The sequence below is a fragment of the Squalius cephalus genome, assembly GCF_949319135.1.
Source record: "Squalius cephalus genome assembly, chromosome: 7".
Lineage (NCBI taxonomy): Eukaryota > Metazoa > Chordata > Actinopteri > Cypriniformes > Leuciscidae > Squalius > Squalius cephalus.
In genome coordinates this window covers 41,249,019-41,263,636 of record NC_137128.1, presented here as the reverse complement: position 1 = coordinate 41,263,636, position 14,618 = coordinate 41,249,019, and the positions used below count along the sequence as shown (strand labels likewise).

The 14,618-nt window shown below is 35.7% G+C and overlaps 1 protein-coding gene across 1 annotated transcript; it reads right to left on the bottom strand.

The window, feature by feature from the left end:
- Positions 1-1,995: 1,995 nt before the first annotated feature.
- On the bottom strand, positions 1,996-7,813 carry klf6b (Kruppel like factor 6b). The gene is made up of 4 exons (XM_079877562.1): positions 7,522-7,813; positions 5,993-6,467; positions 3,220-3,343; positions 1,996-3,148 (listed from the first exon to the last, which is right to left on the bottom strand). Exons 1-4 carry the CDS (start codon positions 7,621-7,623, stop codon positions 3,097-3,099), a joined length of 753 nt encoding a protein of 250 aa, XP_079733688.1. The 5' UTR covers positions 7,624-7,813; the 3' UTR covers positions 1,996-3,096.
- Positions 7,814-14,618: the final 6,805 nt, after the last annotated feature.

Below are 14,618 nucleotides of genomic sequence, written 5' to 3'. Positions count from 1 at the left end.
TGAGTGTATCCTACACACATCTTTATTACATAGCCTATTGGAAGATTAAGCACATTTAACCTGTAATGCATATATTATATAATTACTGCAGATTTCTACTGAATTTAGCGTTTTCTGCAAATAAATAAATTAGAATCTGCGCTTGTCATCATATAACAACTTATATGTATAATTATAACAAAGTACATGTATAATTTAAGTATGCAGATTTGTTTTGAATGAATGTTTTCTGCATATTAATAAAATTGAATATGTTTATGTTATAAAACATTTATTTTGTTTACTTTTCATAACTAAAATGTTATTAAACTACAGAACTAAAGTCCTAATTAAGTCAGAATCTGAAAGTTTCTTTCCCAGTGTTTTTGTGTGAGAGTGGGTTTGTAGAGCATCTGTTTTAAGTTCATGTAGAAGAACAAGTCTGTAAAACACTCCCATGAACTTGCAGTACTGAACATTTATTGTAACATTGAACAAAGTGCATCATATTTTGTAGTACACAATGTTCCAGCGGAGTCTTTGTTTACTGTTTCCACAGTCCTGTGGTTCTTTATTGTTGTCTCTGATACAGGATACCTCTTTTATCTCTAATGCATAAAGTGCAGCAGTCCAGGCCTGTAAGAAGGACAATCTAATGTGTAATGTTTTGCAGATTGTATAATAAAGAAACTACAAAACAGAGATTTATAAAAATCATTTATTATTGTTGTAGTATAAAATGTATTTACAAAGACAGAATAAAAATGTTACACTATATTGTTGCTACATAATTATATATATATATATATATATATATATATATATATATATATATATATATATATCTGCTTTTAACAAAGAAAACAACAACAAAAGGCAAACAAAAAGTACCATTTTCATAATAAAAACAAAAGCATCACATCAGGCCCACTAGGCAGAGATATTTGAAACGTTACCAATGTCATGTTAATGATCATGGTTTGTTAAATTGTTTAGCTCATAACCCTTAAAAATCTTAATATGCACAAAGTATTTTTGAAGGAGTAGTTCACTTTAAAATGAAAATTAATCCATGATTTACTCCTATATGTATATGACTTTCTTCTTTCAGACGAATACAATCAGTTATATTAACAAACACCCTGATGCTTGCGAGCTTTATAATGGCGGTGGATTGCAACCATCAGATTGAAGCTCAAAAAAGTGCATCCATCCATCATAAAAGAACTCCACACGGCTCTCAAGCAAAACGATGCGTGTAAGAAAAATATTCGTATTTAAAACTTTATAATGTAAAATAACTAGCTTCCGGCCAAACTAACAAACGGATCCGACTTAAAACGTAACTTATGCAAGTAATGCGACGTACTGCTGATATTTACGCTACGCCATGACGCACTACGCTACTTCCGACGTCACGCTTTTACACTTAAATCTGTTTGTTTGGCCGGAAGCTAGTTATTTTACTTCATAAAGTTTTAAATATAAATATTTTCTTACACAAACTCACCGTTTTCTGTGTGGAGTTCTTTTATGATGGATGGATGCACTTTTTTTTAGCTTCAATCGGATGGTTGCAATCCACCGCCATTAAAAGCTCGGAAGCGTCAGGGTGTTTATTAATATAACTCTGATTGTATTCGTCTGAAAGAAGAAAGTCATATACACCTAGGATGGCTTGAGGGTGAGTAAATCATGGGCAAATTTTCATTTTAAAGTGAACTACTTTAAGGAATAATATTGGAGTGTATATTAAATTCCCCTGAAGATATTGTGAATTCCAGTTAAGACATGAACAGCTTTCATATTATCATTCCCTGTGAGTGAACACCCTTGTCTCTGTAACAACTGCAGGGCATTAAACATCTGGAAAACAAATGTTAGAGCTCAATCTGAGGAGCTCTGCCAACATCATGTCAATCTGTGCTCAGTAACCAGAAAACTGCCAGTGAAAGTTCCTGATGCTTCTTTTAAAACCACAACATTACAGCATGCACACAGTGGCAAATCCAGTCCTTCTCTCAAGGTAACAATCATTCAATATCACAATTCAGACATTCTAGTCTTTATGACACAAAATATCAATTCTAAGTCCTTAGCAATTCTGTTGCTTTGGTGGTTAAAAAGGTTTTATTACCAGTAATATCAGCACAATTAATGAACCTGTAACTGCTGTCATTTGCAAACTATAGACGATAGACGTAATAAACAGCAATAAACACTTTTATTCATCTCAAATATGTGTTCTTATCAACATGGACACATACCTGTAGCTGCTCTGGATAAAAAATTGTCAGCTCCACAATAAAGCAGAGAGTTTTCAGTGTTAATGCAAAGTGTTACTTAACTTTTAAAAGTTATACAAAATAAAGTTTATAAAAGTAAGTAAAACATATATATATATATATTTAATATATAGAAAATTACTTCTAGAATGATCATTTTTATCAAGCTTGTATATTTAAGTTCAGTAATTTCACTTAAATGACAATTAATAGGTAATTTGCATTGCCATTTAAGTAAAATTACTGAACTTAAATATACGAGCTTGATAAAAATGATCATTCTAGAAGAAAATTACAGATGGCACTAAGAGGCTTTTGCATCTGAACTCTTCATATATACATACTGTAACGCCTTTGGTGCAGTTTCTTTCTTTCTTTTTTTTTTTTTTAAATATAATTTTTAGCTTTTGTGGTGTGGACAATTTTTAGTGCAGAATGGAAAAGCAGGCAGAATTTACTATGGTAAAATGGCACATGTTCTGTGTGGACCAAGATTTTATTTTTTATAAAGCAGAGTGAAATGAATGTACTGCAATTTGCAAAGCCTGCAAATATATGGAGACTTGTATTCAGCACCAGACTTTCAGCATTGTCAGTGCATTCATAGCTAAGCTATAACTTGAATCAACAAGTCAAATGTCACCAGCATGGGAACAAAATCTAGTTCCCTTTTGCTGAAAGCATATTATTGGCAAGAGGGTGCAACATTGGCACTCAATGAATACATAGAAAACCAGTTGTGCTGGTCTGGTCTTTTCTTAGAAGGATTCTTATACACAAATTCTGTTCACTATTGTGCTGTACCAGTGTGTCTGTCCCTTACTGCTCTCGTTCAGATGTGTCGCTTCATGTGAAGAGCCAGATGATCAGAACGAGAGAAACACCTGAAAGAAGAGAATGATTACACATAGCTCATAATCTGTGTTTGAAACACTGTGTCCGATCACACACACACCTGTCGCAGTGGCTGCATTTGAAGGGTTTCGCTCCAGTGTGTTTTCTGAAGTGCCTTGTCAGTTCATCACTTCGAGCGAAGCACCACTCGCAGCCGTCCCACGAACACCTGTACGGCTTCTCACCTGCAGGGGGCGAGCAAACACACGACAATACTCACTATTTCTATTTCAACATAACATCACACATAGGTTAATTCAGGAACTCCCAAAATGGTGTCCATAAGTTGATGAAACGCTAATAATTACCTGGTTCATAAAAAGGTAAAAATATAATTTGTAAAATAATACAAAGTAAAACACATTTTTTACCTGCATGTCATGTGACGTGATGGAATTAATATACAAGCCGTATATTTACTGTAAGCAGTCCTATACATTTTGTCATTATCTTTGTTTCTAATTATGGTGTTGTTCTAGGTGGCTCAGCCCACACTGAATTCTCATTGGACCGTAGTAGCGATCCTCACATATATTAACTCTTTCCCTGCCATTGATGGAAATTTCCGTCATTTGTGAGAAAACGCTTCCCGCTATTGACAGAATTTTCCGTGTTTTCACCGTTATACGCTAGGGGGCGCTACAACAGATCTTCTGAAAGAGTACTGAATCTCATGCTCAAAACACATGCGAAGATAATGCAGAAACAAGTGATCTCATATATAATCATATACATATGTAAAATAACGCAATCATCAACATTCAACAGCATATATATCAAAACTACCCAATGTTACCAAATGAAATGTTGACCCAGGAAGAGCTATGGGACAATGCAGGCATTAGGGGTGTTGATGAACTCTATTTACTCCTTCTATGTTTTGATCATCATTCTGAATCCGATCTGAATGTAGTCTTTGACAAAAAACGTGATTTTCTCATGCATTCTTCAAAAAAAGAATGTATGAAGCTAGAATAAAACGGATGTTCAGATATTCAGACTACAAAATATTCTGGGAGCCATGAAAATTGAGAAAATGATCAAAAACGCTGGCGATGGCTGGCAAATTAACTAAAAAGAAAGAAAGAAAGAGTTAACTATCAAATAGAGATGAGGAGAGGTTAGTTGTGAAAGTTATTGTGACAAATCCATCAAGTTTCATAAGAAAAACTATAAAAAGGTGTCTGGAGAAGCATCACTGAAGTCATGAAAATTCGAAGTATGTGTTCTTTATAGAGATATAGTCGTTCCTTTAGTTCTTCACACTAATAAAAAAATGAGTCTTTTAAGAACTGTTCAGTAAAAGGTTCTTTGGGGGACGAAAAATTGTTCAACATCGTTGTGAAAAAACACCCTTGGAACTGTTATTTTTGAAGATGTCTTAAACGTTGTGGTGTCAGGGGTTTTATTTTTAGGCTTTTGTCAATTTGTGTATTTAGAGGACATTTGAAAACCAACAAAGGATAGAAAGAAAAGCACATACTTAACCACAAGCCCACGTCTATGTGCTGTTGTTTGATCTGGGTTTCTTTATGATCTCTATTAGTTTTTAGGGAAGTTAGTCAATTTTGCAAACATTCTTTGAGATTGCATTCAAGATGAACAGTGTTGAAACAGTGTTGTAATCTGTGTTCCTAGAATGTATGACAGCATCATTAAGAATAAGCTTTCCAAGAATGTAGGGAGTCACCAAACCACATTCACACACACACACACACACACACACTCTTCAAGCATTCGGCTCCAGAAGAGGAGGTCTCAGAGCTCTGTGTACTATATATTAAAAAAATGAACATTATGCAATGGCAGCACCTGTTATCATTTTGTGAAGCTTTAACCCTGTAAAACCTGACATATGAAATAACACTCCAAAAAAAATTGAATGTTTTGAAATGACTGTTCGAACCTTCAAACAAAATATTATAAACTTTTGCATGTGTGTTTTTTGTTGTGTATCATACTTGAAACATCAGGCCTCAAATAGCATAATATAGTGAGAATATGAAGCTCATACTTGAGAAAGAAAAACATACCTACATTTGAGGTCCAAATTGAACATAAATATGCAATTTGGTGCAGCTGCTGATATTTATATGGCCAAAAAGTAAGATTAAATTAGCTTGTAATGTAAAACAATGAGATCTCTATAACAGTATAGCAGACTACTAACATAAAATGCATATACATTTCTCTATATATTTTATAATCAAAGCTCTGTAGTTGTAGTCTGTTTTATTGTGGGGCAAAACATGATGTAATGCAATACAATGATGATTAAGAGATGTACAAATAAATGTTCCTCAAAAACCTGATGTATCATATTTATGTATGGATAATCTAGTATACCTAGGTTGCTTCAGTCCAGTTAATAAGTGTTATTATTAAAAAATATGAATAACAATCTAAAAATTATTCTTACATTTGCTTTATAAAAAATCATTAAAGATTTGATTTCACAGAGGGTGTGACCTGATGGTGGGCATTTTTCAAATTATACTAAAAGGCCTTTTTATTTGCCAAAAGAAAGAATAAACTATCAATCAGATGACAGAAGGCACGTAGCAGTTTGTGTGCAACAGGATTTTCAGCAAAGTTGTGATCATGTATGCGTGTATCATTTGTGTATCAAATATGATACAGTACGCTTTATTTGGAGTCAAAATTTTAATTTCAAAAAGCATTTTAAAAATGCTTTGTACGGCAGATTTATCGGAGTGACATTCAGCACGATCCAAATGAGAGAAGTTTTGTTTCCCAAAGCTGAGAAAACTGTTGTGGCAACAGCAAGTCAAAATACAGGTAGGATTATAGACCCTCACATAGAAACTGCTTACCGGTGTGTGTCCGTTGATGTGCTTTCAGGTGAGAGCTCTTGGTGTACACCTTCCTGCAACCGTTGAAGTAACATCGATGAGCTCTCCTTCGTCCTTCGGATAACCCCTCACCTTTGACCTCTTCCCCTCTCGCCTCCTCTGGCTCTTCTTTAACCTCCATAAGAGCGAGGGAGGGCGAGGAGGGTGAGGAGGGCGGCGTCGGGGGTGTGTGTGTGGTGACATGCTGCTGACCCAGTGGGTGTGTGAGAACATCAGGAGAGGCAATGATCTTCTCACAGCTGCCGACTGACGAATGGGAAGCCGTAGACATCCCGTCCTGACTGGGGCCGGAATCTTCTGGAGGGGACGAGCTCGCTTCAGTCCCACAGCACCGCAGAAACTGGTTCCACAGGTTGTCACACTCACACACTGATCTCAGATCAGCTGCAGAGACGTAGGGCTCGTTCTGCAGATAGCGCTCAAGCTCAAGACAAGTCTGTAAGAGAGAAACGGGCAATCAGTGATGCAAACACCAACCAGAAAACATGCACTATATGCATGTAATAGCATAACAAACGGTGAAGATTCTGAGTGAAAAATTCTAAAATGAAATCCTGTAATCATTTTTTCACCTTCATGTCATTAAAACCTGTATGACTTCTGTGGAACACTAAATGTGAGGATTAGCAGAATTTCAAAGGTGCTCTTTTCTAAGAAGTTACCATAAGCATCCCATACTCAAGTATCAGTCAATAATGTATTCAATTTCTGTTTATTCCTCACGTGATAGTTTTTGGCAATTTTCAGAGTGTTTTGGAGAAGATTGCCTCTGAGATTCAGCAAAACTGAATATCTGGTCTGTAATTACATGAGGATGAGTAAACGATGACAGGATTTTTTTTTTGCATGCCACATTCTTTGTAGCCAATACTTTAAGTTATATGTCTGTATGTAAACTACATAAAAAAAAAAACTACCTTGAGAAATCTTCACTAGAGTAAAAAGTATGACAACTAGCCTCTTATGTGTGTAATTTTATATCAAAGTTATTTACAGATCAACAGTTTGGGGTCAGTAAGATTTCATTTAAAAAATGTGGCAGTATATAAATAAATGCAGCCATAATAAGAGACTAATTCCAAAAAACATTAAACCCCAAACTTTTGAACGGTATGTGCGTATATCTAGAGCACAAACAATCACTCTCATCTTTCAAAATATACTCATACTGTAGAACGAGAAAATGTTCTTTTATACTGGTAAAAAGAAAAGTCATTCGGTTTGACTGCTAAATTAAAATCACTCATCAAAAAGTCGGATAGATAGCCTAAGTATTTATTAGTTATTATTTTAATTTAGTTGCACGTGTCATGTCATCCATTTCAGTGTTGAAATGTGTTGCTTTGTATCCAATTTAAAGCTAAACGTAAAATATAAGCGTAGGAAATGTTATATACAAATAAATCCGATATTATATCGCTTCTTTGCTTTTATTACACCTATGTTTGATCAAAGTATTCGATAAATAAAACAGGTTGTTTCAACTTTACCTGTTGCCAGTACTCCTCCAAAGATGGCAGTGCGGACAGGTATCCCGTGTCAAGGACACTCTGCAGCTCCTGGAAAATACTGCACATGGGAATAACATCCATATCCCTCCCACGCGCAGATCTGTCAAACCCAGCTGGGAATCCTGGAAAAGGCGCTTTCCCGCCGTGTCTTCATGCGCGGAGGGAAGGCAACAGCTTGTTTCTCTTCAGCGGACGCTCGGATGCACAGAAAGCGCTGCAAAGTGCAAAGTTGCAAACATTCCCATTTCAAAACAAGCGAAACACGTTGAGCGTCGTCACCAGGGGTGAGCGGACCAATCAGAGGCTCCTGCGAGTGCCTCGCCCACCGTTTCGACTCCACCCACTGGGTGTGTCATTGGTTATCGGTGAGTCTCTCTGGGTGATGATTGGTGCGTTGTAGTTGGCGCTATTTCTGGGGAGGTATATAAACATACCCTTTTCATTTGAGGAAGTAATACTTGTGGTAGGCATTTCTACACTTGCTTTCATATTTAAACTGGTGCAACTTTTTTTTTATTGTTAACCAAATTTAATTAGAGCTATCTTTCTGCTAAAGCATTTTCCTGATACGTATACTAAGGTTGAAGGAAGAGGTTTTGGAGGGCTGAGACTTAAAAAATGTTAATATTAAAATATTGTGTAAGTTTTTCACAGGACATGGTCTGAATGATCTTATGATCTGAAATCATGCTTTATCCTCTTAACTGTTTTGAGCATAGAAAATGCACTATCCAAACTTAAATGGTTGTAATTCAAGAATGATCCAGGCTACTGTATTACTGTATTACAGAATACTGTATTCCAAAGTATTTACTGACGTGAAAGCACTTAAAAAAAATTAAAGTTATTCCTGTAAAGCAAATGTACTGTACATTTTTATTTTATACAAAAAATATATTTTACAAAATATATTTTCTCTCAAAAATTGCTATGACATCAAAGCCATATGTCTAACCAAGTTGAGTCCCAAATTTGAAGATGATATCACAAAAATTGAAGTTCCTATGAGATTTGAGGCGTAATACCAAATATAGCCACCGGGTGATACCCACCATTGCATATTTTTTGATGCCTTACCATAGACTGTAAAAAATAGTGCCTTACATGTACCGTTTCCATGGTAACAAAATGTCCAATTTCAAAACCGTTTTCACAGGATGGATTTTGAGTGTTTAAGCTTTCGAAGGCAACCTAATGATACCTGATGATTACTAACGTAGGTGATAGGGGAAAAAAGTGGCAAGTGTCCTGCAGTGAATGGGTTAAATTTAAGTCTTTTGAAGTCTTATTTGTGAGAAAAAGGGATTGACATTAAAGTCGTTATTCACCTTTCCCTTCAAATGAGCAGGATCATTGAGTCACTGATTTCAATGATTCTCTGTCTTGTGAACTGGATCAGACTGATTCATAAACAAATCGCTGGGTCAAATGATTGGATCTGCTTTAAAGTCCCCATGAAACCAAAATATGAAGTTTTTTGCCTTTTAGTATGAATATGTTAGCCTTACTGTTATCTATAAGCTAGTGGGATTATATTAGCAGAGATGGGGGACTCGAGTCAATGACTTGACTCGAGTCAGACTTAAGTCGCAAATTTTAGGACTTGAGACTTGCTTGACAAATATTAATAAAAGACTTGACTTGACTTTGACTTGATATTCATGACTTGAGACTTGACTCGGACTTGAGGTAAATGACTCGAAATAACTTGTCTTTTTAAAAATAAATATCTGTATTTGAACGCACCGCAACAATCACGTGACGCAGCAGGAACGCGGGCTGTGTGAACAAAAGCCGCGTGTCGTAGTGATGACGCTGAAGCGCGGGATCATTCGCCTGCTGTGAAACGGTATGTAATGCGCAATTTTATGATCGAATCAGAGAGGAAAAAAATGCACAAGCATGGTTTCTCGAGAGAGAAATCGCAGCTCATAAGCAAACTTAAGACGCTGCTGAGACAAAGTCACATCGATGTCATGTGTCTTTACGGGATTTTTACGGGTTGTGTGTGAACGCACTCTCTTATTCCGGAAAATCTTTGGCAGTGTGAATTAACCTAAATCAAACTAACCCGAGTCAAATCTCGGGTCACTTTATCCGTGTATTTTCCGGAATCTCTGTGTGAAAGGGGCTTAAGGTCACACACCCTGACGAAGTAGCTACTTGTCACCTGATTTTAAAATATTAAAGCCATGATGAAATAAAGGCTTTCTATATATTTCTAATAATATTCGAGTGCCTTGGATTAATGATTTTTTTTTATGATCTGAATAATCCCTTACATACAAAAGCACAGCGAAAAACAAAACATTTCTTGAAAATTAAAATTGGGTTAAAATATGTTAAAATATACCATATTCCAGTTTTTCTTACCTGCATACATCCCTTTGTACTGTCTAGTTATATGCTACCAATATAGTCTGCTATCCCAGGGTTGACTTGAATGTTAAAAGAAATATAAAAAAAATGTAACTGTAATTTAATAATAATTAATAACACATTGGTACAGAGTCTACCGTTCTCTGGGATTTGTTTTCATGATAATCGAATGTAAAGAGTTTTATCTCTAAAAACTGATTAGCTTATAACGCTAGTATATAGGGCATAGAGTAAGTAAAAAGAAATCGCTAGTTAATACCACCAAGCACCCTCATTATGCTACCCTGTTAGTGTGGGGCTATTTTGAGCCTTGTTAGTGGTATTAACTAGCGATTTCTTTTTACTTACTCTATGCCCCATATACTAGCGTTATAAGCTAATCAGTTTTTATAAAACTCTTTACATTCGATTATCAGGAAAACAAATCCCAGAGAACGGTCGACTCGGTTCCCATGTGTTATTACACACCGGGTTCATTTTGCGCCGGAGTCGTCCTTTAATAGCATAATAGCATGTGTACAGTGTCTAATAATTGGATAGTTTTTGGGGATGCACATAAAAGATTGTAAAAAGACACCTACACACAAAGAAAAAAAAACATACAGACTATCGAACCGAACCATGCATACACAAATAAACAAAACAAAAATTCAAACTTGCAAGCACAACCATGCACACATGCAAACAAATAATACACTCTTCACTCATACACACGCACACACATTCACTCACAAATATTAATGAATCAATTCACACTCAATCAAATCACCTCTCTCTCTCTCTCTCTCTCTCTCTCTCTCTCTCTCTCTCTCTCTCTCTCTCTCTCTCTTTCACACACACACACACACACACACACACACACACACACACACACACACACAGAGAAAGTCAAACACAACCATGGACATGCAAACAATACACCTTTCACTCATACACATGCACACATCATTCACAAATATTAATAAATCACTCACTCACACAGATTAATAATGTACAATAGTCAACCCACCTGCTTGACAGGTTTAAGTTTTGTGTCAATTCAATTATTACTGTTTTTTTCTTGTAATTCTTTTGTTAAAAAGGAAAGATCTAACTTGTTGTTAAGGATGTGTTCATGTTCCATAAAGGGGATGCCAGTTTGAAGAATGCCATTTGGTGGCATAGGAACCATTATACTTGAATTGTGAATTGTTTAATATCTTTTAATGGTCTACTGCAATGTTTGAGGCATATTTATTTTTCATGCTTTAATGTTGGCCTAATTTCAGTTACATTTACATTTTAGGCTATGTAGTTTGAAATTTTATTTCTTTTTTAGATTTTTAACCACTCAGCTGTATGTGGAAATGCATATTTAAAAAAATGTTGCAAATAAAACCATAGTCCACAACTTATGTAGTTTTAACTTATTTTAATATATAAATTCTGTGAAATCATCAAACGTTTGTATGACTTGCCGTGACTTGTGACCCAAGCTACGACTTGACTTGACTTGCTTGACATAAAGCAGTGACTTGACTTGACTTGACTTGCTTTTCACAAAATTGACTTGGACTTGCTTGAGACTTGAAGGTTAAGACTTGAGACTTACTTGTGACTTGCACATGTGTGACTTACTCCCACCTCTGTATATTAGAAGGGGAAACGGTTAGAGGAGGAAACTGTGTCTTTACTGAGCTCAACGGCTGTGGTCGAGCTGTGATACTAAACGATATTGGCTATTTTTAAAAAGGCGAGGGGCTGTTCGATATGTCCCTCCTGTCTTCCTGTTTCAGTGGAAATTACATCAACACATTGAATAATGCTGCGCATTTCAAGGCACTTCAAATAATTTTTTTTTAATAAATTACAACTTCAATTTTAAATGTATACAGAGCCACACACACACTGCATTATTCCATGCATTGCACTGCATACTCTATTGGTGCTTTTCCACTGCGTGGTACGACTCGGCTTGGCTCACTTTACTTTGGCTCGGTTTGCTTTTCCACTGCAGTTTAGTACCGCTTCATAGTGGGTGGGATTATAGATTGATTGTTATAGTTGTGCCACCATCTCGTCTACTGACCGCGATACAGCCATTTCTTTTTTTGAAGTTGCGTGTCACGGTTGTTTAACCCCTTAAACCCTGAGGCCATTTTTGGAGTTTTTTGTCTGAGTGACACACAAAAAAGTAAAGACTCATAACTTCAAAAGTCAAAAGGTAGGTATCGTTTGATAGAACTCTTTTCAAATTTTTTGAAAATATAAATTACATTACATTTGGACATTCCCCTGCCGAGAAACTGCTGATAAATACAAAAAAAAAAAAACATAATTTTTTTATGATTTTGCATATCTCTCTTGTTTGACATACAATAACTTGGGAAGGAAATATGGTAGCAGAAAACTTCTTTTTTGGGGAAGTGCCCCTAAATGTGAGCTGCATCCGAATCAAATTTTGTGGTGATCGCATAAAGTACTCAAAAGTTACAGCATTTGGAACAAAGGTAGCCTTTTTTTTTAGTCCTCACACATTTGGAAGGCAATAAAAAAAAAAGAGTTTTCTGAGTGACATACACAAAACTAAAGACTCATAACTTCAAAACTATAGCAAGGAGTGTCAAAAGGTAGGTATCGTTTGATAGAACACTTTACAAATTTTTTGAAAATATAAATTACATTACATTTGGACATTCTCCTGCTGAGAAACTGCTGATAAAAGACAAAAAATATATATAATTTTTATAATGATAATGCATATCTTTCTTATTTGACATGGAATAACTCAAGAAGGAAATAAGGTAGGAGGAAAATTCTTTTTTGGGGAAGTCCCTCTACATATGAGCTGCATCTGGATAAGATTTTGTGGTGATTGGATAAAGCAATCAAAAATTATTGCATTTGGAACCAAGATAGCCTTTTTGTGGAGACCTTGACGCCCCCTCATGGGCATTTTTAAAATTGTTTCACCATGAAGAATATCTTGTGATAAAAGCAATAGATTAAGTTAATTTTGGGCTCATTTTAATTGTATTAATATGCTGTAAAAAATTAAGTGCAATTTTCAACGATTTTTGAATGTTTCATGAGATGTATGATGTTTTTGACACATTGCAGTACATAGTACAAAAAAGTATTTTATAGATTATGGAAAAAAAAAATTATATTTATCAGCAAATAACTCAGCAATACTTAGGACTTTTTCAAATTGGCTACATTCACTGTAAAGTTCAGACTCTAAGGTTTCAAATGACACCAATTTTGTTTGAATCAAGGCAATATTTTTGAAAAATATGATAATAAATATTTTCGCAGCTAGGTGGCGCCATGGGTGGCGCACGCGGGCGGTACACTCCGGTTTAGAGAGACTAGTCAGCACTCGTTCAGAGTTGATTGAAGTGGTTGGATTCTTTAAAAAGCTGGGATTCTAAGATTTAAGATGATACATATTTTGTGTTATTCCACGTTTGAAAACGAGCGCGGACGGTTCCGGGAAAATTGGAAAACACTTTGCTCCCCAGAAGGATGAGAGACTTGTTTTTTAGCCAAGTATGCATCACTTCATGAGGAATATCTCGTGATCAAAGCAATGGATTATGTTGTGTTTGGGCTCTTTGTAATCGTGAGAATCTGCTGTCAATAAAGATGTTCGATTTTTCACAATCCATGCATGTTTTATTGAGTTATGAGCTGAAACGTCACATCATAACAACATAGCATCACTGCTATTGCTACTTCATAGGTGCGCCTCTGGTTTTTCTTTGTGTCAGAACGCCATAAGGAATATCTTTAGATCTGAGTGATGGATTATGGTGTGTTTGGGCTCTTTTTAATCTTAACAATCTGCTGTAAATAATGATGTGCCATTTTCCACAATTGATGCATGCTTCATTGAGTTATGAGTTAGAACGCGACATAAGTGCTACATCTATAATAAAGATCTATGTGCGCATTTGTGGCTTCGTGTGTTACAACTCCACGAGGAATAACTTTAGATATGAGTGATGGATTATGCTGAGTTTGGGCTCTTTTTAATCGTGAGAGTCTGCTGAAAATAATGATGTGCATTTTTCTACGATATGTGCATGCTTCATGAAGTTATAAGTGAAAACCAAACGCGAGTGCTTCATGAGTATATATTTGGCTAGGTGCGTCTTTTGTATTTTCTGTGTTAGAACGCCATGAAGAATATCTTTAGACGTGATTGATGAGTTTGGGCTCTTTTTAATCGTGAGCTCCTGCTGTAAATAACGATGTGTCATTTTTCATGATCGATGTATGTTTCATGAAGATACGAGTAAAAAGGCCAAGTCTAAGCTACCTCGCTTGGCTACGTGCGTTTGTGTATTTTTTGTGTATTAGAACTCCATGAGGAATATCTTTAGTTCTGAGTGATGGATTATGTTGAGTTTGGACTCATTTTAATTGTAAGCATCTGCTGTAAATAATGGTGTGTCATTTTCCACAATCGGAGCATGTTTCATGAAGTTACAAGCAGAAATGTGTCTAAAATTCAGCATCCATATATGGTTTACCCATGGGTCTCTTGAGGGGCTTATTTTACAAAAACCTTGCTCAAGTTTAGTAAAAGCCTGAAACAATTATGCTTGTTGTATTCTACTCATTGAGACCTTTCAAATGACATATGACATATGACTATCTGAGCAGTATGATGTTTTTGACACATTGCAGTACATAATAATTTCCCCTTCCTC

What these genes read in the sequence shown, in the direction of transcription:
- klf6b (XM_079877562.1), bottom strand. Translation starts at nt 7,623, where the DNA reads ATGGATGTTATTCCCATGTGCAGTATTTTCCAGGAGCTGCAGAGTGTC. An exon ending in TGGAGGAGTACTGGCAACAG is followed by an intron (nt 6,468 to 7,521) that starts GTAAAGTTGAAA and finishes TCTCTCTTACAG; the next exon opens with ACTTGTCTTGAGCTTGAGCG. An exon ending in AAATGCAGCCACTGCGACAG is followed by an intron (nt 3,149 to 3,219) that starts GTGTGTGTGTGA and finishes CTCTTCTTTCAG; the next exon opens with GTGTTTCTCTCGTTCTGATC.